General features: G+C 57.0%; 10 protein-coding genes across 10 annotated transcripts; 3 read left to right on the forward strand and 7 right to left on the reverse strand.

Annotated features, from left to right (window-relative positions):
* On the forward strand, window positions 1-3,861 carry BXZ73DRAFT_86220 (AAA-domain-containing protein; the record flags this gene model as incomplete). The annotated part of the gene is made up of 7 exons (XM_048024121.1): window positions 1-167; window positions 239-717; window positions 795-2,213; window positions 2,271-2,518; window positions 2,570-2,882; window positions 3,039-3,140; window positions 3,245-3,861. The coding sequence occupies 7 exons, from the start codon at window positions 1-3 to the stop codon at window positions 3,859-3,861; spliced, it is 3,345 nt and encodes a 1,114-aa protein (XP_047883738.1).
* Window positions 3,862-3,983: 122 nt separating this feature from the next.
* On the reverse strand, window positions 3,984-5,216 carry BXZ73DRAFT_95529 (Nse1 non-SMC component of SMC5-6 complex-domain-containing protein; the record flags this gene model as incomplete). Its single annotated transcript, XM_048026816.1, has 5 exons — window positions 3,984-4,376; window positions 4,433-4,535; window positions 4,593-4,750; window positions 4,810-5,036; window positions 5,099-5,216. 5 exons carry the CDS (start codon window positions 5,214-5,216, stop codon window positions 3,984-3,986), a joined length of 999 nt encoding a protein of 332 aa, XP_047883739.1.
* A 483-nt stretch (window positions 5,217-5,699) lies between these two features.
* Window positions 5,700-6,212, reverse strand: BXZ73DRAFT_95530 (ribosomal protein S30; the record flags this gene model as incomplete). The annotated part of the gene is made up of 4 exons (XM_048026817.1): window positions 5,700-5,721; window positions 5,913-5,954; window positions 6,006-6,123; window positions 6,203-6,212. The coding sequence occupies 4 exons, from the start codon at window positions 6,210-6,212 to the stop codon at window positions 5,700-5,702; spliced, it is 192 nt and encodes a 63-aa protein (XP_047883740.1).
* A 489-nt stretch (window positions 6,213-6,701) lies between these two features.
* Window positions 6,702-7,619, reverse strand: BXZ73DRAFT_37444 (CDP-diacylglycerol-serine O-phosphatidyltransferase; the record flags this gene model as incomplete). The annotated part of the gene is made up of 3 exons (XM_048018007.1): window positions 6,702-7,088; window positions 7,229-7,454; window positions 7,504-7,619. The coding sequence occupies 3 exons, from the start codon at window positions 7,617-7,619 to the stop codon at window positions 6,702-6,704; spliced, it is 729 nt and encodes a 242-aa protein (XP_047883741.1).
* Window positions 7,620-7,934: 315 nt separating this feature from the next.
* BXZ73DRAFT_37499 (DNA primase, large subunit) lies at window positions 7,935-9,764 on the reverse strand (the record flags this gene model as incomplete). The annotated part of the gene is made up of 8 exons (XM_048018020.1): window positions 7,935-8,289; window positions 8,346-8,500; window positions 8,556-8,819; window positions 8,874-9,011; window positions 9,061-9,129; window positions 9,184-9,304; window positions 9,360-9,617; window positions 9,670-9,764. The coding sequence occupies 8 exons, from the start codon at window positions 9,762-9,764 to the stop codon at window positions 7,935-7,937; spliced, it is 1,455 nt and encodes a 484-aa protein (XP_047883742.1).
* Window positions 9,765-10,319: 555 nt separating this feature from the next.
* BXZ73DRAFT_86224 (protein phosphatase 2A regulatory B subunit) lies at window positions 10,320-12,836 on the reverse strand (the record flags this gene model as incomplete). The annotated part of the gene is made up of 8 exons (XM_048024123.1): window positions 10,320-10,408; window positions 10,483-10,554; window positions 10,647-10,906; window positions 10,957-11,058; window positions 11,111-11,967; window positions 12,016-12,212; window positions 12,269-12,752; window positions 12,807-12,836. 8 exons carry the CDS (start codon window positions 12,834-12,836, stop codon window positions 10,320-10,322), a joined length of 2,091 nt encoding a protein of 696 aa, XP_047883743.1.
* A 251-nt stretch (window positions 12,837-13,087) lies between these two features.
* On the forward strand, window positions 13,088-14,483 carry BXZ73DRAFT_95533 (uncharacterized protein; the record flags this gene model as incomplete). Its single annotated transcript, XM_048026818.1, has 6 exons — window positions 13,088-13,094; window positions 13,146-13,223; window positions 13,276-13,319; window positions 13,369-13,877; window positions 13,938-14,391; window positions 14,454-14,483. 6 exons carry the CDS (start codon window positions 13,088-13,090, stop codon window positions 14,481-14,483), a joined length of 1,122 nt encoding a protein of 373 aa, XP_047883744.1.
* A 692-nt stretch (window positions 14,484-15,175) lies between these two features.
* BXZ73DRAFT_95534 (citrate synthase-like protein) lies at window positions 15,176-17,410 on the reverse strand (the record flags this gene model as incomplete). The annotated part of the gene is made up of 16 exons (XM_048026819.1): window positions 15,176-15,213; window positions 15,270-15,299; window positions 15,388-15,423; window positions 15,481-15,511; window positions 15,565-15,602; window positions 15,657-15,735; window positions 15,784-15,898; window positions 15,958-16,083; window positions 16,119-16,212; window positions 16,268-16,384; window positions 16,438-16,679; window positions 16,738-16,939; window positions 17,043-17,061; window positions 17,116-17,154; window positions 17,211-17,270; window positions 17,336-17,410. The coding sequence occupies 16 exons, from the start codon at window positions 17,408-17,410 to the stop codon at window positions 15,176-15,178; spliced, it is 1,341 nt and encodes a 446-aa protein (XP_047883745.1).
* Window positions 17,411-17,725: 315 nt separating this feature from the next.
* Window positions 17,726-18,667, forward strand: BXZ73DRAFT_95535 (Pre protein translocase subunit Sec66-domain-containing protein; the record flags this gene model as incomplete). The annotated part of the gene is made up of 4 exons (XM_048026820.1): window positions 17,726-17,816; window positions 17,879-18,271; window positions 18,332-18,576; window positions 18,635-18,667. The coding sequence occupies 4 exons, from the start codon at window positions 17,726-17,728 to the stop codon at window positions 18,665-18,667; spliced, it is 762 nt and encodes a 253-aa protein (XP_047883746.1).
* A 235-nt stretch (window positions 18,668-18,902) lies between these two features.
* BXZ73DRAFT_86229 (cysteine proteinase) lies at window positions 18,903-23,202 on the reverse strand (the record flags this gene model as incomplete). The annotated part of the gene is made up of 19 exons (XM_048024124.1): window positions 18,903-19,021; window positions 19,077-19,206; window positions 19,271-19,387; window positions 19,445-19,903; window positions 19,959-20,121; window positions 20,170-20,279; window positions 20,335-20,511; window positions 20,569-20,654; window positions 20,704-21,036; window positions 21,088-21,484; window positions 21,538-21,752; window positions 21,803-21,911; window positions 21,963-22,075; window positions 22,129-22,231; window positions 22,286-22,394; window positions 22,451-22,637; window positions 22,702-22,871; window positions 22,928-23,069; window positions 23,130-23,202. 19 exons carry the CDS (start codon window positions 23,200-23,202, stop codon window positions 18,903-18,905), a joined length of 3,312 nt encoding a protein of 1,103 aa, XP_047883747.1.
* Between the last annotated feature and the right edge of the window lie 312 nt (window positions 23,203-23,514).

The raw sequence follows: 23,514 nt of genomic DNA on the forward strand, positions 1-23,514 counted from the left end.
ATGCGGTCCCATCTTCTCGCTCGCCGCACACGGTCTCTGCTCAAGACCCTGCCTAGTGCCCATCGCAGCTCACCGACACTCACGACCCCCACCGTTCTCCGCAACCCTCCGCGCAAGGAACGCACGTCACCTCCCTCCCAACCCCGCTTCTCCCGCCGAACCCTCTCGTCCGAGACCTCGACAGACGGTTCCCCGCCGTCGCGTCCGCATCGCCGTCCACCCCGCCCCCGAATGCCAGCACGCCCGAGACGCCCCCGCCCGAGGACGCGGAGGAGAAGCCGAAGCGCCGCGGCCGAGCCAGCTCCGCCGCCCCCGCCCGGGACGCGGACGCGGTCGCGCTCCCGGACGGGGTGAGGACGCACGTCCTCTGGGGACCCAGGGACGACTACGGCGCGTCGGGCTCGCCCCGCTCGGAGGCGGACCGCGCGGTGACGCTCCCGCCCCCGGAGATCTTCGACGCCGCGCTGCACAACCTCCACATCGTCCTCCACCCACAGACGCAGCACCGGAGCGTGTACGTCGGCGACGGCGGGAACGGAGGCGGCGGCGGCGGCGGCGGGCTCGTGGAGCCCACGCTCGCGCTCTACTGCCCGATCGAGGGCGGGGACTACATCGTGGACGAGACGGTGCGGGAGATGGCGCGCCGGACGGGCGCGGACGTCGTCGTGCTCGACGCGGTGCAGCTCGCCGCGGGCGAGTGCGGGCATTTTGGCAAAGGTGAGCGGTTTCTGTACGCGACCTGCGTCCGAGCGCACGAGCACAGTGTATTCACGCAAAGACGTGTGGTGCCACAGCGGCCACCGCGCTGCAGCTCCAGAACAACCCGCTCCAGTTCGCCTCATCGTCCGCACGGTCGACGTCTCGCGCCGCGTCGCCACGGGAGCCGGGGGAAGAAGAGGAAGAACAGCAGTCGTCGTATGGCCCGATGACTGTGCACGTCATGGCTGCCGTGCCAAGGCGGCCTCTCCGCACTGCCGTTGACGGTACGACTCGGACCACCGAGTCGAAGCTGAAGTCGTTCTTCAGCGAAGTCATCAACATGCCGTCGGAGGCACCGGCCGACCAGGAGCAAGCAAGAAGACCGCGTATCATCTACGTTCGGGATTACCCCACGCTCGCCCCCACCTCGTCCACATGGTATCCCACTTTACTCTCTGCGGTCAGGCAGCGCCGGCAAGGCGCATTGTCGCGATCCGACTCCCCGGTGTACAATCCCACTGCGATCGTGTTCGGCATTACCCCCTCTTTCCTGGTACCTGAATCGCCGGCAAACACACCCGCATCGCAGGGAGTCAACGTCCTCTCGTCCCGTCCAGCCGCTAGCCCGTCTTCTGGAAGCGCGCTGAAGTCCCAAAACGAGTTCGGGGAGGACAGCAACAGCGAAAAGGCGCGCGAAAAGCGCATACAGCGACGCCTCAAGCGGTGGTCCCGTGGCAACGCCGAGGACCTCCCCCGCCTCGCCGCTCCCGTGGACGACGGCGCAGACGGCGACGGCAAGGGCCGCTCTGGGGTCTTCGTCCTTGGCCAGGATGGTTTCCCTGCCTTGCCGCCCTTCCTCTCCCGCGTGCTCGGCGGTGGCCGCGGCCAGGGCGACGCAGCGGGGACGAATAGCCAGCTGGGCTTCTTCCGGACCTCGCTCGTGTACCCCACAGTGCGCTCGCTCACGCATGAGCGCGAAAGCCGCACCGCGCGCCGCCGGGAGATCAACGAGCTCGTGATGCGCATGGGGGTGCAGCAGATCGGGGGCGTGCTCGGTGCGCTCGCAGACGCGCCCGGCGCGCACCCGTCTGAGAGCGGCGAGGGCGGCGAGGGCGGCGCGCACGGGCCTGAGGAGCGGGCGCGTCAGCAGCTGTGGGCACAGTGGGGGCGCACGGTGGAGGTCTGGCCGCACGTCCAGCGGATCGCGGACCGGGCGGTGGGCAGCGTCGTCGCGCAAAGCCGGACGTACCTCCCGACACATCCGTCGCTGGAGCCGACGCCGGTGCCGTGGTCGGCGGTATTCGACGCCTGGGCCGCGGACCGCTCGTCGGCCGACCTGTGGAAGACGCTGTTCGCGACGCCGCCCGCCGGGAGGCTGCCTCATGAGGCGGAGGCGGAGGAGCACACCGCGGGTGAGGAAGAGGCGGACGTGGACGAGATCATCGAGAAGTTGAGGAGGAATCCGGATCTTGACGAGCACGAGCAACGGCTGCTGGGCTGCATCGTCGACACGGGTAAGGGCACGCCTTTATGGAGAATAGGGGCGATATTGACCGCTAGAATGCTCACAGCGTTCGTTACGACAACGTTCAGTCAGGTGCACCTACCGGATCACACGATAGATTCTGTTCGGACAATGGTCTCGCTGCCGTTATTGCACCCCAGCGCGTTCCAGCACGGGATCCTGAAAGAACACAGCATGACCGGCTGCTTGCTCTTCGGCCCTCCAGGGACAGGTAAAACGCTCGTCGTTCGCGCCCTTGCGAAAGAAGCGGGCTGTCGAATGCTCGTGGTCTCGCCCTCAGATATCATGGACATGGTAAGTTCGCAGTCCGCGAAATGTTCACCACGCTCACGGTTGCGCTTCTAGTACGTTGGAGAAGGCGAGAAGCTCGTCCGGGCCGTCTTTTCGCTCGCCCGCCGCCTCTCCCCATGTGTCGTGTTTATCGACGAACTCGACGCACTCTTCGGGGCACGGGTGTCGCGCGAGTCGGGCTCCTCGATCGCTCACCGCGGGGTCATCACCGAGTTCATGCAGGAAATGGACGGTCTGAAGTCGTCTAAGGACAGCAACGTGATCGTCATCGGTGCGACTAACCGCCCCTTCGACCTCGACGACGCCGTCCTCCGCCGCTTGCCTCGCCGCCTCCTCGTGGATCTGCCAGGGGAAAAGGAACGGGAAGGTGCGTCTTACCTCCTACGAACCCTGTTTCGGATCAATCCCTACTCCTCTGCGCCTTCCTATCGACGCGCGAAGCCGCCTTCTATTTCTTCTGTTTTCCGTTTCCGATCTGGCGTCTCAGTCTCACTGACAATTGACCGGTGTTTCCCCCATCCAGAAATTCTCAAAATTCTCCTCCGGGATGAGACGCTCGCGCACGATGTGGACCTCAAGCGGCTCGCGAAGAAGACCGAAAGTTTCTCCGGCTCTGATCTCAAACGTCAGTTCCCTTCAGGGTCGCCCTCTTCCTTTCTCTCGCCCCTTGTGCGCGCACACATCCCTAATATTCGGTCGCTGATGCCTCGCTTTTGCTTCTTTGTCTAGACCTCTGCGTCAGCGCCGCCCTCGATGCCGTCAAAGAGCGTGTCACCGTGCCCTGGCGACAAGCCATCGGTCTCCCGCAGAACGCAGCATCCACCTACGCTACCGCCGCTGAAGAAACCACACCCGCTGCGGACCGCAGACCCGACGACGCCTCCCCGACAGTAGACGCTCTGGGCGCTTCGGCCGAGGCTGTGGACGCCCCTTCGTCGTCCGCCGAGCCAGCGATCGCACGGGAAGGTCAAGGTCGGACGCCCGCGGACACCGCGTCCGCGTCTACCGCGTGTTCATCTGCACCCGACGTAGAGACCGCGGACGAAGACTCCAACGCGGCCGAGGCGACGGCCCACGCGCGTTCGCTCGCGTGGCGGAACTTCGAGCAAGCTCTCAAAGAGATCACGCCGTCAGCATCCGAAGCTCTCGGGAGCCTCTCGGAGCTTCGCAAGTGGAACGACGAGTTCGGGGAGGGTCGCAAGAGCAAGAAGCGGCAGGTGTGGGGCAAGGACCGTTTCGGCTTCATCGTCTCTGCGGACAGTGCGGCGGCTGCACCGGCTCATATCGACCCAGCCGTCTCACCACCTGTCCCTTCGCAGTCACAACATCTGACCACCAGCTCATGATGGACTCGAGGAAGCTGTCATGTACTAGAAGAGGGCGTGCTCTAGGGATACAAGTAGATACATTAATACACACGAATATCCACTGCAAAATTAGTGACAACGGCCACACTCGCAACGAGATTCTATCGGCGGGCCTTCCGCTTCTGAGGTTGGGGCGAGTCTCTGTCCTCCACATCCATGGTGCTCTCGCGCGCCTTCTTCCCTTTGCCTTTGCTGTTGGGCTGCGACGGCCCTGCGTTCCCGCCGTCCGCCTCTCCGTCCGAGTCCGGGTAGACCTCCCCCTCGTCATCCACGTCCTCATCTTCCTCGGCCGACGTCTGCCTCCGCACCCGCTGCCGCATCTGGTCCTGGCCCTCCTTAAACGCGACCTCGCCCACAGGCCGGAGCTCCATGCTTGACCAGTTCTCCTTGCACGTCGGGCACGCCTGTGTGCGCCGTCGGTAGGTTGTCAGGCAGTGCGGGTGGAGGCGCGTCTTGCATTGTGGCGTGGGGCACGCGACGCCGCGCGTGACGAGCTGTCGTTACGTTCGCATGAGCTCAACGCTGACAGCATGCCGGCAGAGGCACGCACCTCCATGCAGATCGTGCAGTCCACCACTTGGTCCTCGTACGTCTGCCGCAGGTACGTCTGCAGCTCCATGACCGTGCGCGTGGAGAGGGAGTACCGCCCCTGTCTGCCGAGCGAGCTGATGAGGCGGGGGCGGGGTGCGAGCAGGAGGACGCGGACGTACCGACTTTTGACCAGCCAGCCGTTGGCGACGAAGCTGCCCAGCGTGGACTCGGCTTGCGACTTGGTCATGCTCGAGGTCTTCAGGCTGTTCGTCTCGCGAAGGGCGGCCAGGGATGACACGCAAAACGACTCGTTCGGTGCGAGCATGATCTGCTCGACCTGCAGACCAAACAATTCGCATGTCCCTCGAGGGAGGGGGTTTGGAAGGAAGTGCGCACCACGGCCTTGAAGTACGCGATCTCAAGCGCGCTGTACTCCGTCGCCATCTGCGCGATCTCATCGCCCTTCCTGTTCACGATAGCATAGAGCTCCTTGCCACTCCCTTCGTCGTGCAGGTGCGCGAACTCGAGGTCGAGCAAGTTGAGCGTGTCGTTGATACTCGTCACGAACGTGTCCCACGACGCACGGTCGTCGCGATATTGTATGCTGAGCGTTTCGTTCGCGGCTGAATCGCGGGCCGAGGAGGTGATCAGAGCGAGCGCGGAGGGTCGGTGGTTAGGCCTGCACCTTTCGTGGCCTCTATGCATTTTTTCCAAATCGTGGCGGCAAGACGCTGGGAGAGGACGCGCCGGGAGATGACGGCCTGGATGAAAAGCCTTTGGACGTCGCCGGAATGAACGGTCATGGCGCAGATGCAGACAGGTCGAGAGGGAGGCGCGGGTCGACGCGTTGGTGGACGCGACGCGTTCTGTATTCCCACGGCTACTCGCGGGCTTTCGCGAACTCTCAAAAGGACATTGATACAAACCACCGATATTGTGACGAGTATACCGTCTACAAACCAGCCTCAGTCGTACTAGTATGTCGCTCCCTACTACTGCCTGTGACGGATTCAATATCTCTGTCGCGGGAGAGCACAATGGACAAGTATCAAGAGCAAATGCGTGGCTGATATCTAGCAAGCCTGTAGATCGCAGAGGCGACAGGACGTTGCACACTCGTCGTTCAGGCTCAAAGTCAGAGTCGACGAGCTCCTGTAGGGTGCACTTTAAGGCGACTCCCTGGGGTCAAACCAGATGGAGGTTTTATAAACGCTCAAGAGCGCAGATATAACGATCTCCTCGCAGGTGGTAGGTGGACAAGTCTAGTGCGGATGCGGGCGACCCTTTCACTTCTCGGGGTTGGCGTTCCTGAATAAAGATGTTAGTAGGAGAAAAGGGGAAATGCGAGGGGGATATAAGTGAAAGACATCAAGACGGATGTTCATACAAGATACAGTCATCTTCGTGATATCACCAACGCAGGAACAGCGAAGGAGAACGCTGGGGAACGCTTCTTGCCGCAGAACAAAAGCAGAAGAAAGTAAAAATCGAAAACTCACATTCGCCGCTTGCCGTTGGGGAGAAGGGTAACGTTCACGAAGCTGGACGGATCATTGGCACGAGAGCGACTTGAGAAAAAGGCTGCAACGAACCGACGGTTGTAGAGCATCCGCTTCTTTGCACGGCCCTTCGGGATCTTCTTCTTCTCCTGCTTTTCGACCTTGGGGGTCTGAGACTTGACCTTGCCGGCACGGGCGAGGGATCCGTGAACTACAGATACGATCCGAGGGAAGCAAAACAATCCAATAAGCACTCAACCGACATGAACACAGTGAGGCTGATGAAGCACCTTTTCCCATGGTTTCTTGCGGTAGGGCAGGAGGTTGTCGATGGCGGCGAGCGAGGGTTGGTCCTGTGCAGCTCGAGCTCGGGTTTAAGACTCCGCTTGAACCCCGATGACCAGCCTGTATCCCAGGGCCCAGGGAACCAACGCCACCCACGGCTCTGGCGGCCCGGGAATCACGGGCCGGCTGAGTCCGTTACCGCCTATGAAGCTAGAGCAGAGCCGATGAGCTGCACCTATTTGGCGTTCATCAAGTTATCGTGTTTGTGTTTGTTTACAGGCACGCATTGTGAGTATCACCGTTTGCATCGGAACAGGCTTAAGGCTCACAATGTGTGCCATGGAAGACTGCGCTAGTGATTATTCCGCAAATGATATATGGGCGTGAGTCGTGAATATCTCGTCCAGATTGTCGTAGAGTATCTACAGATCCTCCCCATATCCCTATCCTCACACTTCCTATACCCCCCCCCGAGCAGGCTTCGTCGCAGCGCATAACCGAAGTTTACAACTTGGGAACCCGGAGCGTCTTGCTCACCATCGCTGCCCCCCAGCACGCAAACACAGGCGTGATTAGATGCATGTCCCCGTCCCCTCCAGGCTCCCCCCACAGCGTGATCGTCCCGCCCGGCAACCCCTGCTTGCCGTCAATCCATCCTTGAAGCGTCCAGTATGCGAACACACCGACGAGCACGAGCGAGGTGGGGATGGGGAGGCCCTCGAAGTACTTGGATTTGCCCTTGGTGTCCTTGGGCACCAGAGCGACGGTCGCGTTGAACCGTGCGAGTCGCGCGAGGCCGGAGCATATGAAGCCCGTGAGCGCAACGGTGTCGAGGTACGTTCGGAAGCCGATGACGAATGCTAGCAGCGCGGGGGCGACTCCGAACGAGATCTGCAGTTGCCATACGCGTGTACGACACAAAGGTGAGGTGCGCGACATCCGGACGGACACGCGACCAGCAGTGGTGGAGGGGGAAAGGGGCGGTGTTAGTACGAAGGATAGGATTCACGTGCGGAGCGGCTCGGACGCACCAGGTCGGCTAAACTGTCGAGCTCCTGCCCCACCATGCTTGACTCGTTTCTCCACCGCGCGACCTTTCCATCGAAGAAATCGAAAAGGAGACCTGCGAGAGGGAAGGCGAGCGCGGACCACAAGTAGTCTTCGTCATTTGTCACAAGATACTTGGCGGACATGAAGACGGAGAAAGATCCACAAATCCCGTTGGCAATAGTGATGAGGTCGGCTAGCCGGAAATTCCTGCAGCAGGATGAGGCAAGGCACAACACTGAAGTGACGCGGAATCTACCTGACGAGCGAGAAATGCCCCTCAGTCGTCTCGTATTGACGGAGAGCGGCCGTCTTGGCCTCTTCCTCAGGCTGGGCGCCATTGGTGCTGGGGGTACCGCCGCGACGTTTACTCATAACCAAGATAAGAGAGGGGGGTGGAGGATGGGGAATGGGGAGGAGTGACGGTCGTTGTCCAAGGTGGATTTGGCCGGCGTCATGCCACACGCATGCCGTCACGCGACACGTGCAGTCGAGAGGTTAGGGTCTTCCGCTGCGCCGGCATATTAGCGCGATAAGTCCAGTCACCTGCGCGGAGAGAAGAGCGAAGGGATAGCGATACAAGAGCAGGGCGATGGACAGAGACACTCGTACACTACACAGTGGATCAGTACACCACTTCAGATCCTCCCGGGAGTGGGCATCACCGCCTAAACCTCACGCTACCCAGTCCTACTGCATCACAACGTCGGTCTCCCCTTCGGCCTTCTTCTTGAGCTCCTGGCTCAGCTCCCGGCTCCTTGCTGCGTACTGATTCGGGTGCGTGACACTTTCACCGGCGCCCACTCCTTCGCCCTTCTTCACGCCCTGACGCGAATGCGTGATCTCGAAGACCCGGGTACACGCGACATGGTAGTGTTTCTTCTTAACCAGCTCCATGAGCTCGGGCATATCTGTGGAAGACAGCCCATATTCCCCGTACATCGTGAGCAATGCCGATTGCAAGTTTTCCATCGAGAAATCGATGTACGGGCAGCCGTGGCTGTCCCCTGCACTTCGCGCCCCGGCCATGATAATCTGCTGACAGCTGTGCGTAGTTGATTTTGGTTAGCCCACACTTGCCAAAAGAGAACAGACTCTGACCTTTTGGCGGCATAATTGGCACGCTTCCCCTCCAGACCATATGAGTGGCGGAAGTTGTATTTGTACTCCTTGTTGAACTTGTCGTCGGTGATATCGGGCCGACGGAATGCCTTTCGCCAGAACACCAAGGCTTCTTCTATAGAGAGTCCACAGACCTGCAACGCCAGACGAACGTCAGCCTATGTGCATGGTGAAGACCGCAGTTCTTACTTTGAGGAACAAACCATATTGAAGGCGGCCGAAGTGTTTCAGATGTCCATCTCTTCGGAGACACATGTGCAGGTTGCGCATGCAGGCGGGGAAATGTTTGTAGGCCATTTCGTCAATCATTTCCGCCGTCAGCGTATCGTCCGGAGATCCTTCCACGTCAGACCACTGCGAAGCCACGCCAGCTTGGAAGCCCTTAGACAGGTTGTCGAGAATGGGAACAAGTCGCGTGTCTTCGTCCAACCGCGGAAGGGCTTTCGCTGTTGCCTGAAAGCGTCGCAAGCTCAGACAATCGCCTGCTAGATGATCATCCGAACCCACCTCCAGTTCTTTCTCCAAATGTGTCTGGAACTCTCTGTACAAAATCTCGGCCTGCTTGGCGGAGTGAACATACGCCATTCCACCCTTCATGATCACTTCTCGTCTCTCCACCAAGTTCGGCACTCGTGTCCATTTGAGCTTTGGAGGTCTTCAGAGTCTTCCTATGCGCCTCAGATAGTGGACTCACCTTGTAGTAACGCCCTTGCGATTCACTTGGCATGGGTTGCAAGATCCCTTGCATTTCCTCTGGAGTGGCCTACGCATCCTGTTTTCAAGAGAGCAACGAGGACCATGGATAAAATCTACTCACCAGTTGCCAATCGAAGTCTTTAGAATTCATGAAAGCCTGCTGCTCAGTAGCTGGCTCATCGGCGTAGCGCAGTCTGAACAGCATAACCTCCGCCTTGATAAACCGCCTCCTTAGATCCTCCCTGCCCTAATGATAAGCACCAAGATGCGCGGTGTTACCCCTTAAACCACACGTACGTCCGACAGAACGCGAACCTGAGGACGAAATGGCCGATGTGATCCTTCCTCCGCTGTTCGTCAATCGGTTTCGTCTTGGCTGTACTGTGATCCAGAGGGAGGTGCTTGATGAAGATCTCGTCCATTATCTTCCTGGTGTCTTCCCAGGTCCGATTTCGCGCAAAGCAGGATTCGATCTCGGCCAGTACCCGCAGGCGATCGAGGGCGGCGGTTTCGAACTCTTCAATGGTAATATCCTCTGTTGGCGGCTTGTCATAACTGTTGTAAACTTGTCTGTATGCAGGCTCCGTAGTAGGGATATGCAACTCACAAGTTCATACGCAGAGGGTATTTCAAGTCCGTCCGCAGGGAGTGTATTCCTACAGCGGCGGGCTTGATATCGCCCTTTTCTTTCCTGCTCTGCATTGAACTCCTAGACCGGAGGGGGTATTAATGTGCAGATGAGGGAGTGGTCTGAAAACGAGGGAGATGATGTTGAGACGCGTCGCAGACGCGCCGCCACTATTAAGTAGCTTGCAGCGCGTAGCGTCACATGTGACCCCTGTGACGGATGTAATGGTCGCACGCGCAATGATGGATATCAGGTCGACAAACTAGCTAGACAAGCGTTGGTATCGCGGGCATGCGTGTTCTAAGCATGTACATATGGACAGAGAAGATGTAGACTAACAAGTACGGTATCAAAACACAGGGGACCGGACCGGACGATACAAAAGCGGTGTTGAAGGAGTTACTACGCCAATGCACCGCCGCGCAAGTAGAACAACATATGACATAGAACAGTAGGACTAACGTGGTTGAGCCCGCATGAAGGTGAAAAATGTGTATGGACGCATTGCAGGCAGTTGACACAGTTGGACGGGCTGATACAGGTAAGGAGTAGGGTAAGAATGTCCGGCAAAAAGGGTGAGAGCATGCACCGCTGCCCCAAGAAGGCCAAGCCACACAAGCAGGCGACGATTAAATGTCTCCTGCCGGGTGTCCGCGTGGCGCAACAGTATCCTCCAGACTGCGGTGGGCTTGGAGATCCCGTAGGACCGTCGGATCCACTACGAACGGGAGAGGAGAAAGGACGTCGCGTGAGCCCGATCTAAGTAGTCTACGCGTCAAAGTAGCTGCGTACCCGGTAATGCACTCTTCCGCCGAGAGTGCAGTCCGCCCGGGGAGGAATGCTCAGAGCCCACCTCTGGGAATGCTTGCTAGAGATATTCGATCGACGCGGAAGATACAACCTTGGTCAATACACGCAATCCTCGGATCACGCTCATTCACCAAAGGTAGCTGTACGCACATCCATCCCAGGATCCGCCATTGGTACCCGTTCGATGCCCGAGTCATCGAGCTCGTTGAGAGGGACCTCCGCGTCGATCGACACGGCGTTGAGGTCAATTGACAAGTCCATGATGTCGAGATCTTCGACTGGCGGCGGTGGAGGCGTGGGTTCCACATCGACAAAGTTCGGTGGCAACTTGCCGCCGCAGTTTTGGAGTGCCAGCTCCCGCAACTTCTGCCATTCTTCATATCGTGTAATGGCGTGTTGCCGCTCACTATACGGTCCGTGAGACGGTGGGAGTAGCAGGGTAGTCGTACGACGTACTCGATTTTCCGCTGCTTGTAGTGCTGCATGACCTCATCGAACAGATCTGGGTTGATCTCCATGAAGAGCTTGAGCGCGTTGTATACCAGAGCATGGATCGTGCTGTTCGAAGCAAATAAGATCGAACCATGACTGAAAGACGATCCAAGCTCACCGATTCCAATGTGATCGCGAATTTGTGTACAAGGCCGGGAAAACGATGGGAAGGATGACAGAGAGGTTGTCGCTCATGAGGTTGACTATGTACTCGTTGTTCCAGTACATCAAAGCACGTTCTGCGACTTGGAAGTGTTGGCTGTTGATGCAGCGTGCCAGTTGCTGGAAAAGCGGCTCTTGTATCTTCTGGAACTCCGCAGGATCAATTACATCAAGCACCTCCTCCATCTCGCTGAGGAACATAACCTCCTTGGGAGAGTTGACTTTGGGCCAGAACTTGAGAAGACCGAGCACGACGTCTTCTGCCAATGCGGCGTCCTTTTCAAGGAACTGAACGACGCAATAGGCTAGCTGTGGATGGTACATCGAAAGGCTCTTGACCTTGTGCAACGGGATGAGGGAACGCATGAGGAATGTTTTGTGCTCTTCTTTGAGGGGAAGGGCGAAGCCGTTGATGATGGATCCCAAGATCTCTAGCAGCTCCGCGATGCCGTTGTGCCTTTCAGTCTCGTAGATGAAGTGGAAAAACACGTTGTTGATGCTCCTGCGGATCGGTGCGCGAAGATTGAGGAATTTGCCATATATCCGATGGAGTGTGGTCTTGAGGAAATCCCGCTCGCGAGGATCTTCCGAATCGAACAATTCCAGCAAATTGAGCACGAACGACTGGTCAATGTAGCGCTTGGCAAGGTTGGTGTTGAAGTCCGCGCTCTCAACGAAACGGAGGAAGAATTCGTAGACAATCTTGAGATGAGGCCAGGCAAGCTCCAACACAGGCTCGTCCTCTTCAGGGTCAAAAGCATCGCCTGTCGGGTTGACAGGAGGGGGTATAGAGCGGAAGAGATTGGTAGCGAACTAATCCGCGTTAGCCGTGCCTCTCGCACGAGGCAAGGATAGACACACCATTTTCACCACCTCGGGGTATACGTTCTCGGTAATCACGCCCCGCTGGGTCGTGATGTACTCCAGCATCTCATGGAGCGTTTGCGTCTTGATCTGCTTGCCTTTGAGTTCTGCATTGGCGTCGTTGAAGTCGAAGACGACAGCACATTGATGGAGTTTCCGGATGAAGAGTTGAGGGCGGTCGCTCGCGGGAGTTTCTGAGGACGCAGGGGTTGAGGGAGTCTAAACCTTTACAGGCAGGAACGCAACGAACCATTGAATGCCGGTAACCTTTCGATCTCGACTCTCTCATTCACAACAAAGCGACTGCTGCGCTGCTTGCGGGGAGGTTTACCGGTTATCGGAATGGTATCCTTGGGTGCAGGCCGAAGACCGCGGTTGGTAAGAGACACGGCACGGGGTGGAGTTATGGGGCCGTCACTGCCAAGTCTGTCCTCACCAGAGGCGTCAGGACTGACGACAACAATGGGCGGTGCTCCCCCGGGTTGTCCGGGGGTGAACCTGCGGTCTGCAGGGGCAGGGACACCAGTGGTACGGCCGGGAGCAGCGGACGCAGATCCGTTGGTGGCAGGGAGCTGGCCGGGAGTGCTCAACTGGGCTATAGGTTGAGTGGGAGGAAGTGGCTTAGCAGAGTTGGGGGGAGGCGGAGGGGGGAGGCCGGTAGCGGCCGCAGCAGCAGCAGCCTTGGGCTCCTTGCCCTTGGAAGAGGTGGAATCGGCGGAATTCTTCCTGCCCAGCTACAGGAGTCGGGAGTTGGAAATGAGCGGGGGGAGATAAGAATGGGAACGAACCTGGCCGACCTTTATCTTGAAACCCTTCATGGTGGGCAACGGGACGTCGACGACGGATGGGCGAGACGGTCGTCAGACGTGGCGGCGGGGGTCGGAGGCAGTTGGGAAGCGTTCGCGTTGTCGACCAGGCCTGCCAGGATCGATGGGCAGCGCACGTTGTGACCGTTCTGTGACGGCCCGTGACGCGACGACGATCACGCGCGTCGGAGACGGAGCAAGCTCGCGATGGTCTCTTCTCGACGCTCTTTCCCTCCCCCCATCTCCTCCGCCCCTCTGTCTGCATGGCTGGTCCGTCGTGTTCGCTCCTGCTGCGCACCGCACGCTGACCCTCTACGACAGCGATCTACACTGTCTACACGTCTCCCAATCACCCGCCCATCCCTAACCATCTCCCGACGCTCATAGTTACCCCGCATGGTACGTCCCCATCCCGCGTCCCGCGATACCGTGCGCTCATCCCCCATATTAGGCCAGCCCACAAACATCCTCTACTCGTACCTCCACACAAACTACGTACGTCTGCCGTGAATCACCTTCCGTCCGCCCTCTCACCCCCCACTAGAATGCAGAGAACTATCTTCTGACGCCTTCGCCCCAAGGCGACCTCTGTGTTGCCAAGCTCTTCCCTCCACGGCCAAACGCTGGCAATGGAAAAGCAACTGCATCCGACCCTGGTCACGCGTCCTCTTCGTCCTCCAAGATCGTCCGCTGCGAGGCGTCGCGCAACCTGAAATGGACAATCGCTAACACCGGTGTACTCTCTCCCATCTACAAGCTCGCGCTGCCCTCTCCCGACTCTGGAGATCTTCCACTCTTCCAAATATCCAAGCCGAATCCCAATGCGCAGTTTTGGAGTATGTTCTATTTTGCCTACGCCGGGCACAACATTCCGCCCAAGCGAATCGAATTTGGCAAAATCCAAAAGAACCCTCCTGGACCGAACGGAGGTGGAACTCGGATCAGTATCACCGGAAAGACTGCCGAAGAGAAGGCAGTGTGGCAAACATTGGGGGAGGGCAATGAGGACTGTGTAGAGTGGGTTGTCTTGTGTGCAGCACTGAACTTGCTTGAGTACGTTTTTGGTCCACCGATCCTATCCGCCTCCTGTTCATCTTCACCTCCTACCGTCAGCGACGAAATCATCAAAGCAGCGGAAAAGAACCCGCCCCCTCCCGGTGGTGCTCCCGTGCCCGGTCCCGGCGGTCGTCCTGCTCCAGTTGCCCTCCGTGATCCCGGTGTTGGGGGCCTGCCTCCTGGTCCTCAGCGCGCCAACACTGGTCCTATGCCTCCTCCCCAGATGCGCGGACCGCCTCCTCCCCACACGGGCGGCCCTCCTAATGGCCCTCCAGGGCCGGGTGGTCCCCACATGGGTGGTCCTCCTCCAGGCCCTATGGGTGGCCCCATGGGCGGTGGACCGCGTGGACCGCCCGGATCAGGTCCGATGGGTATGCCCCCCACGGACGGGGAGGCCCTCCGCCAGGTCCCGGTTTTGGCGGTGTACCCCCAGGCGGTTTCGTGGCACCGCCGGCAGGTCGTGGATTCCCTCCTGGCCCCGGTGGTCCTCCAGGACCAGGCATGGGTCGTGGTATGGGTCGGGGTATGCCTCCGCCAAACGTCTTCCCACCAGGCGCTCGTCCACCGCCGCAGGCAGGTTCACCGCCGCCCGGCCGGTTCTAGTTTGCGGTTCGCTTATACCCACTCTTCCCTGGGGCCGTCCTTCTGCCTTTGACCAGTCACTGGCGCAGAGAAGAGACACTTGGACTTGCACATGCTTTCGACTTCGGTTCGCCTGCTCGTCTTTCCCGTCTACCTCATTGTAACCTCTGGGCTAATAGGACAAGCAGTTTCCGTGTCTTTGTTTTGTACTTTGGATGATCCTCTTGGTAGTAAACCCTGACACATGCGCTGTACCAGGTGCCCCCCAGCAGCTCAAGGTACCTGCGCTTATTACCACTTCACGTTCCCTTTTCCCCTTCTCAGCGTATATAATTGTTCCTTGGTTTCCCTCGTCACTACTCAGATCCCAGATCTCTGAGTTTCTTGTACGCTTGACCTTATGACTTGTATGAATGCGGGACAGTTCCAGTTGACCTGATTGTGCGTAGCGCGCCATACGAGTGCAGTATTCCGTAACAATGTACCATACTTTGCGACGAAAGAGACAGGATGTTCGAATTTTACAGGAGCAGGCTCAACCATGGTGTTCCTTTCTGTGTAACTCATGAGACAGGTTGTTAGGGTCCCGAAGTGCAGCAGAGCGATAATGTTCTCAATCCAGTACTCGACGTTGATTTCGTGAGCCGAAACGAGAGACGAGCATGAGGGAGTGGCACGTCGAGACTGCATGATCAAGCGTCCCAGCCTCGTTTCTACTTAACGAGCTGCAGGATGGCATCCATGGAAAGCGCTAAATCAACACAATCAACACCTTCCTCATCACCTGAAACGGTATTCTGGACTCACATTTAGGACGCTCGATCGGTAGTCCAAGGGCTAGGCGAGAATGATGAGCAAGAATATTTAGTCGGACGGAGCGGAGAGACAGCTGTAGGCCAGGGATATCCGACGTGAGATGACTTACCACGAGACCACACATACTGCGTAAGGCAGCCGAGAGCTATGTAAACATATGGTCAGAAATAGGCAAGAACTTGATAGACGACGAATCACATACCACGAGAGACGCCGAAGATAACCGTGTAGTACTTTGATGGGTCTATCAATGATCATAATAGCGTATCAAGACGATGCAACTCACCTTGAACTCCTGGAGGCCGTAGTGATACAAGACACAGCCTGCAAAATGAAAGTTGCAGCCGCACTGCTCTCCTGATGGAAACGCAGGCTTACCGGAAGCGGCGTCAACGTTGGGGTAAGGATTCTTGGATTTGCCATGCTCCTTGAGGACACCCGGCGCAACCTCGAAAGTCTGCACGGCATCGTCAATACACTGCCGTGTGCTTCACACGTGCCATACGCGCCTTTTTGACAATTGAACGATGGGGTCAGCCATGAGGCCAGGCCTTGTGTCACAAAACTTCAGAAGGGCGTCAAAGCGAGGGTCGGGGTTTCGAAGAACGCCGTGGCCATAGCTATGATGAAAATTAGAATATGAAGTGAAGAAAAAGCAGTTGTTCCAAATACTACGCACCCCGGAACAACCTGGCCGCTCTTCAAGGTCCTCCAGAGGAAGTCCTTGATGTTATCATGTGTAATAACATCCCCGAGCTCCTTCTGCATGTTCATCTGCCATCTCAGAACCTCCTGGTTGGCGAGGCTAACACGGAGTCAGTATATGGCGCATGGTTTCACAGAGACCAGTCTGTACCCGTGCAGGGGCCAGCAAGGGCATATAGTCCAGCCGCATAAGAGAGGTACGGGTCGGCGAGTGTGGAACCAACGAGGTCTGAGGTTGTACTTGAGCTGAGAGGCAGAGAAATGGTGTACGAGATAGAACGTACGAGAGGTGTGGGCGGACGCGTTTCCTCCCTCGTGATCACCATGAATAGCAATGTAAAGGCGGAGATATTCGGTCAAATCGTGGTTGTCACCGAAGCCAAGCATATTCACGTAGTTGCCTGTGATGCGGAGTTAGTACGCTGCTCGGGTGAAAAAGCATCCGCGCACTCACCAACCAAGTCGAGGTCCTTGTTGACTTTCGGAATGGGCTTTCCGGGGTGGTACACATTCCGGTAAATGCGTGCAGCAAGGGTGGGGAGGCGTGCGAGCAGGTCCAAGGAATCCTCAAGTGCGTATGTCCAGTACTCGCTCTTCTTGATGCCGCGTTCATAGGCGGCCTGGAACTTGCTCTCGTGATTGAGCGCAGCGACACCCATGCCAAGCTGGGTCATGGGGTGCAGAGTCGAGGGCAACCTAGAGTGGTGTGAACATTTCGGGTAAAGGCAGGAACAACTGTGATGGCACTACTTACGAATCAATGAGCTTCTCAATGTATTCGGGTAGCTCCCCCTTCTCAGCGAGCTCACGAGAGAGTTGGCGCGTCTCAGCTTCGGTGGGAACCTTTCCGGTGAGAAGCAGCCAGAGCATGCTCTCCGCAATGACCTCCTTGCCGCCTGGAGCAGGGGGCAGCACCTTCTGACACTCGGAATGCTGAGGCCGTGGAAGCGAATGCCCTGTAGTTCGCAGGTAAGCTGGTGTCGTCGGACGAGTGACAGACTGACCTCGTTGGGGTCCAACACTGATGCCTCCCACATCATTGACTTCAACCACGCATACCACCAACGACATGCTCGACCTACCACGTCGCTTAACAGATAGCGTGCACAGCAGAGGGTCGTAGTGCGCGCACCTTGATCTCCCCGATAACTGCTTGGCTGTGCTCGGTTTTCTGTGAGGAGGTGAGCACCGACACACCCGTCATGAAGAAAAAGCAGGAAGACACACGAGCTGTTTGAGCTGGAGTTGCTTCTTGGGAACCACTTCCTCGAGGACCTCTCTCACACTCTAACGTTGCATGCAGAGCGGGGTCAGAACGCGCGGACGTGCGCAACAGGCGGATGGACAGAGACCTTGGTGGAGGCGAAGCGCGTCTGCCCACGGCTCCGCGCGAGACGTTGGGCAATCGCAGCGGAGTTCTTGAACATTGCGGATCGGTCGGGGGAAGAGAAGGGTGGTGAATGCGGGGCAGGGTGCGGGGTAAATACTCGCGCTCGCCCTGCCTGCATTTCATGTGCCCGACGCGCCGGGCCTCACGTCCAGCCCGGGTGCGGCATGACCGGGTCCGGCATTCGACCGGAAACGCCCTGGCGCCGCCGTCGGGGCGGAAACGGCTTAGTCAGGCCGCCGTACACGTGAGTGCCACGCGAGCGCAAGGCAGGCACGTCGTTTGCCAGCTCAGATCGCACTCGCAGTCCACGTTCGCCTGCTCTCCTCCTCCTTCCGCCTCGCCGTGTGTTGCGATGACCTCCGTCCTCGTCCCCGTTCTCTATGTCCTTATTGTATTTGGCTCGCTCCTCATTTTCAGCTCCTACTACCGCTGTAGAAACGCGCGTTTGTACCAAGCCTTTTTGTGTGCCTATGATGCGCTGCTAATCTCGCTCTCGCGACCCTAGGCAAGACCTTCGAGCCTTACTTCCCCTCACACGAGGAGCGCAATGTCTACTTCTCGCTCCTGCAAATGTCCGATCCTCCTGCTCCCGAAACCCTCCTCAAGGCTGCTCTCGTCCGCCGTGCCATGACCGATGTCACCCGCATAATCCGTATCCGCGAAGACAAGCCTGCGCTCCAGAACCTCCTCCAGAAGGGCTCCATTGGCGACGATCTGTGGAACAGTCTCCTCGCCGCTGAGAAGGAGCTCGAAGCCGAGATCCTCGAGGTCGCCGCCGAGGCGAACGCGTACGTGGAGGGCTGGGGAAGTGTCATCTTCCAAACCGCGACTGAGATGATGCACAACGAGAAAATGCGCTCCCTCGTAGAGAAGATCCCTGCCATCCGTGCTGAAGCAGGTGTGTACTGTCAGTCTTATGCTAGCGATGCTCGGAATAATGTGTGGAACCCGCCTGCAGAGCGCAAGTATGGCAAATATCCCCTTCCCACTCTGACTGTTGAGGCTCCTCCCCCTACACTCTCTGGAAACAACTCCGCGGTCTCTTCCCCGTCGACACCTGCCCGTCCACTGACCCCAGTATCGCCCGCAATGAAATCAAATGGGTTGGCTCCCCCAGGAAGTGCGAACTCAGAGAGTGGTGCCTTCAGCGACAGCGAGCGTTCGGTTTCGCCCACACCCTCATCGCCTGGAAAGTCGCCCAAAGTCAGTAACTCGTCGTCTCTCACCTCATAGGCCACCGGCTGATTTCAACCTCCCTCAGTCTCCCTCGAAGAAGTCGAAGAAGCGAAAGTAGCCCAGTCCTACACGTCGTTGCGATGCATATTATTTCCTGTGTCATCTTTCATGCGGGCAATACGATTGGGGATGATGTACAGTCATAAACGCAGCGCGAACCGCACAGTTGTGCAGTGTGGTAAGGGAACGCGAGATAGTCAGAACAGAAAATACATGTATGAAAAACAGAGCAGGCCGAGGTGAGAGGTGACGCGAACGCTAACGCTGCAGGAGTCGAGCTGCAAGTCCGTCCATCAACCGCGAATCACGATAGCCTTCTCTCCTGCTCCCGTGCGCGTCTTGCCGGACTTGTCTACGTGATCCAAACCAAGGACGTCTTCTGGAGCAAACTTATGGTCGTAGATGTTGTCATCTGCGGAGCAACAAGTAAACGCCAGGAACATTAAGATAAATGCGAAGAGGCGTACCATCTTCGATGTATGACGGCTGCTTGAAGGTCGCGACTTGGATCAAGGCGAAGCGATACTTGGCGAAGTCCTTGTCCGGTGCGCCTATTCGTACCTGAAGACGCTTCTTCGTCTCGGAGAACTTCTCGTTCTAAAAAGGCATGCACCGTCAGCTTCCAATACGTCCTGCGTAGCGTGACTGCTCGGGCACGCACCGGCTTCACGACGAAGCGGAAAGGCACACCGTGCGTTCGAGACACCTCTTTGGAGAAGTGGAACACGCTGATGACCTTGTCTGCTTCCTCCGCCTCGAGCTCTTCGCGAGGGATTTCCTGGCACACATTGAAATCTCAACATACGCTTGGGCAGAGGACCGACGCACAACCGACCTCAGCATAGAGCTCAACAGGGTCCGGGATGTTGCCGATCATCTCCGAGCTGGTAAACTCCTTCTGCGTCTTGCCGTCCTTGGAGACCTCGAAGACACGGATCTTGCCTGTCCCGCCAGGCGAGAGCTTGACTTGCTTCGAAAGATCCGCAGCAAGGTCGTGCACCACGCTTGTCTTCGGAAGCAAGAAGTTGTGTGTCGACTCCTCCTTATTGTGGATGCCAGTCCACACGACCTTGAGAGAGCGCTTTGTCTCGAGCTCGACGATGGAGACCTCCAGTTTCTCGTACAAAATTACAGTCGTTTGCGGGTTGACGTAGTTCGGCTGCATGATCTCCTGTATGCTCTGGTTCAGAGAACGCTTGAGAACCGACTTGGCCGAGCCGTTGGAGGAGTGCGTTGTCGTGAAGCGCAACTTGATCGGGTCCCAACCTAGTCGCTCTCCTACCTTCGCAGACATCTAAGGTGGCTTGTCTCAACGTGTGGTCCCACAGAAAGAGAAGCCAGATGCTTACGGTGTCGTAGTTCTGCTTCTTGCTGAGAGTCAGGTGGAACTCGGGATGCTCCGCGTCCGTTTCCTCGAACTTCGGCCTAAACAGCACCATGACGCGGTTCTGCAGGAAGTCGTAGTACTGAACTGGGTTCGGGTACAGCCCTTGTGCCTCATAGTCGTGCAGCCTAGAAGCAGTCAGAATATCGCCACGAAACCTAGAGATTCTGGCCTACTCTTTCTCCGTCATGTCGACCTGGAAGCAGATGATGTCGCCATCCTGGATCTCGCTCTGCGTGAAGGTGAGCTTGGGCTTCATGAGCTCGATCATGCCAGGCTTGATTTCCTGTTTGAATTTGTCGGTATACGATTCTAAGCCATGGAATGGACGGATCACTTGCCTCATAGAGCTTCAGAGGTGTTCCAGGCGTCCATCGCATGCGCTCGTTGATAAGAGGAATGAGGTCGGACACTTTATTGGCTCGGGGGACGTAAATCTTGCCAACACCAGTGAGTCTCTGGTTTGCGATGTCGAAGTGCTTGAGGAAGATCATGATAGATCCTGCCGGGAGCTCGGGCTAATATTGCGCAGGCGTGAGATCATTGAAGGAACGCCAAGTGCTGAGATGACATACGTGCACAGGATCAGAAATGACATCCAAGTACAGGCGGAGATCATTCTGCTGGCGGACGGCCATGTTGTTGCGAATCACCTCAACAGCTGAAGAGATTTAGAGTTCATAAATGAAGAGACAGGTCAGAATACTTACTGAGCTGAGGTTCATTCTCCGGAATATGAGTGTCAGGTCGAACAGTCTTGTTCTGCCGGTTAACCAAGACCCATAGTCGGACTTGACTCTCCGGGTAGTTGAAGTGTTGCGCCACACGTGCCTTGAATGTGCTGTAAGGCTCGTTCTTGAGTACGCGGAACGTAGGTAACTCAGTAGCAGGCCAATTCCGTTCATCGAAGGTCGCCAGGTCAAAGCCTTCGTGGTCGGAGAATGTCTGATCGGTGATAACCTTGGCAGTGAGATACAGGTGCTGTTCCTCGCGCTCGCGCTTCTTCGCTTCCATTTGCAAGCGTTCCTCCTCTAGCCGGCGTTCTGTCGAAGGGTCAGTGTGCCTTGTGTAAATGTCACACGACCGGAACTCACTCAAGTGTGCGGGCGTATCCTCATCCTTCCATGGAGCCAGAACTTCATCGATGGCGCTCTCACGCACGTACACAAGCATGTAAGCGTTCGTGAAACGCTTCACAGAGCGAACCTGGTTGCGCTGCATAGGCGGGACCAGGCCATTCAAGGCTTCCCCTCCGTAGTTCTCTTCGAGTACTTCTCGATCAGTCACCGGCGTGACACGATCATCGTCGAACTTGAGCCACCTTGTTTGCCGATCGGGCTTGATCAGGGCGAAGTAGTGGCCACCATGAAGGTCGCCGGAGTGAACCAATACACCATGGAGCTTGTACACCCAAGGGTGTGACCGGTCAGCAGTCTCGTCGAGGAATTCTCCAAGATCAATCTCGAATGGAAATTCGTGGCGATCGTTGATCTGATCAAAAGTCAGCATCCATTTCATGAAGTCCAGAGAGTAGGCCGACGTACCTTAACCATAGCATCACGTTGAATGTCGTACTCGAAACGTTTGAGCTGTAGATGGAGCACTGGCGGGAATGATTGGAAGACGATACCCTTCCTTGCTTCTTGCAGGCCATATCCTTCGGCCATGTACTTGTTCTCGCCATCCAAAGTCTCAACGGCCACGTAGTCTTTGAATGACTCGTACAAGTTCTTCATGCCCTTGACGTTCAGTTGGATATCTTACCAGAGAATGATTATCAATGTTCACAATAAACGTGTATAATCCTACCGTTGAACTCCTCAATGCGCGACGACTCGAAGTCGACATTCACACACTTGATGTAACTCTTCATCTTGCCGACGAAGAGCTTCTGGATGGCTCCCTCCGCTTTCGTGCCCTAGTAAAACATTGATGGAAAGTTCACCGCGGGCCTCACTCAAAGACTAACCTTCATCTTCATCTCCAGCTTGTCTTGAAGCACACGATTGAACTCTTGTACATCGTGCTGCAAGAATGAGTCTAGTGACTTCCATCCAAACGATTTAGTGAGCTCGGTAGTCCCTAGGACTCAGTCAACAAACGAGCCCATCGTGGATGTCGATTAGGCGGCTCACCGACTGGCTGATCGGATGTTTGCAGATGGTAGAATACCCGCTGCAACGCCAATGGAACGCTTTCTGTTGGGTGGTCGTCTTCCGTGGGAATCTGGTAGACAGCCTACATGAAGAGCTTAGCGGTACATCAAACTTTGGTCATATACTCCCTGCGTACCTTTCGGAACGAGGGTGTGCAGAAAAAGGACTGCAACAAGGAGTTCATATAACACGTCGCTCCTTGATTCTTCAACCCTACGAAGCCAGTCTCCTTCTTCGAGTCATAGCTGGGAAGTTGAATGTCAGGTCGTGCTGAGTAAGGCTAGATGGCTGAGCGGCTTACTTGACGAAGTTGTGCCAGAGCACGCCAGTCGGATCTTCCAAAACACGGACGAACACGCTTACTTCCGCTGTTTCTTCTTCAATAGTAGGCCGGGTATGCCCATCTTGCACAGTGAAGAGCTTGCGCAACTCGCTGAATCGCGTGAATCCCCAGTCGCACTCCTCGGCAATGAAACGGTGGTGGGCATCTACAGAATGGCATGTGAGACTGACAAACATATTGACGTGTGTGGGCAGTTGCACACTACGTACGGCTAACGGTGTAGATGGTGGGGTCGAGTGGGTTGGAGATAACCAGAGCGAATTGTGCACAGGCATGCCATCCCTCCGGAGCACGTTTGGGTTCGGCGTAGTCGAGATAGACCGACACAGTGTCATTTGGTGGTGCGTTGGAGTTGCCGAAAGGGAAGAGGAGTATGCGCCTGCGCGCCACACGGTGTGAGAAGGAGCACATTGTCGTACCGTTAGTGAACCATACCATTTGTGCCCTCCACATTCAAAGTCTGGGCCGGTGATCTTCTTTTCTAGCTTCTTCCAATTCGTAATCTTCCAAGAGAACACCTTGAACTCTTTGATGTCGTGCCCGAGGTCTGGCATATGCTTATGCGCGAACGCCTCATCTGTATTCGGAGCACATCACGATGAAGAAGGGAAGGGAAGAATCTGGGAGGGAAACTCACGATCATTGACAGACACGATCTCCTCAACCTCCATCGGTGGTCCTCCATTCGCCTTCTCGTCGAGGGTGTCCATAGTATCACTCTATGACGCACGCCAATCAAGCAGCCGCCGAACCGAGGAACAGAGAACGCACCATGGTGAAAGAAGACGAGAAATCAATCCTCCGATGATGACGAAAGTAGACCCGCTGCGGAAATGATTGCGGGGAGGGGACGGAGGGGAGAAGAAATGTGGACGATGTGCAAGGAGGCCTGCACTGGCTCTTCCTCCCGTACGCACCCAGAATCTCGCCCGTCGCCGGTGGGAATCTCCTGCCGGTTCTGGGGAATGACAAAGCGGCACGAAGCGCTTGCGGCACCGGCGCCTCCCAACCGCATTTCTCTG

This window comes from Epithele typhae, assembly GCF_022376455.1.
Source record: "Epithele typhae strain CBS 203.58 chromosome Unknown BXZ73scaffold_1, whole genome shotgun sequence".
In the NCBI taxonomy this organism is placed as follows: domain Eukaryota; kingdom Fungi; phylum Basidiomycota; class Agaricomycetes; order Polyporales; family Epitheliaceae; genus Epithele; species Epithele typhae.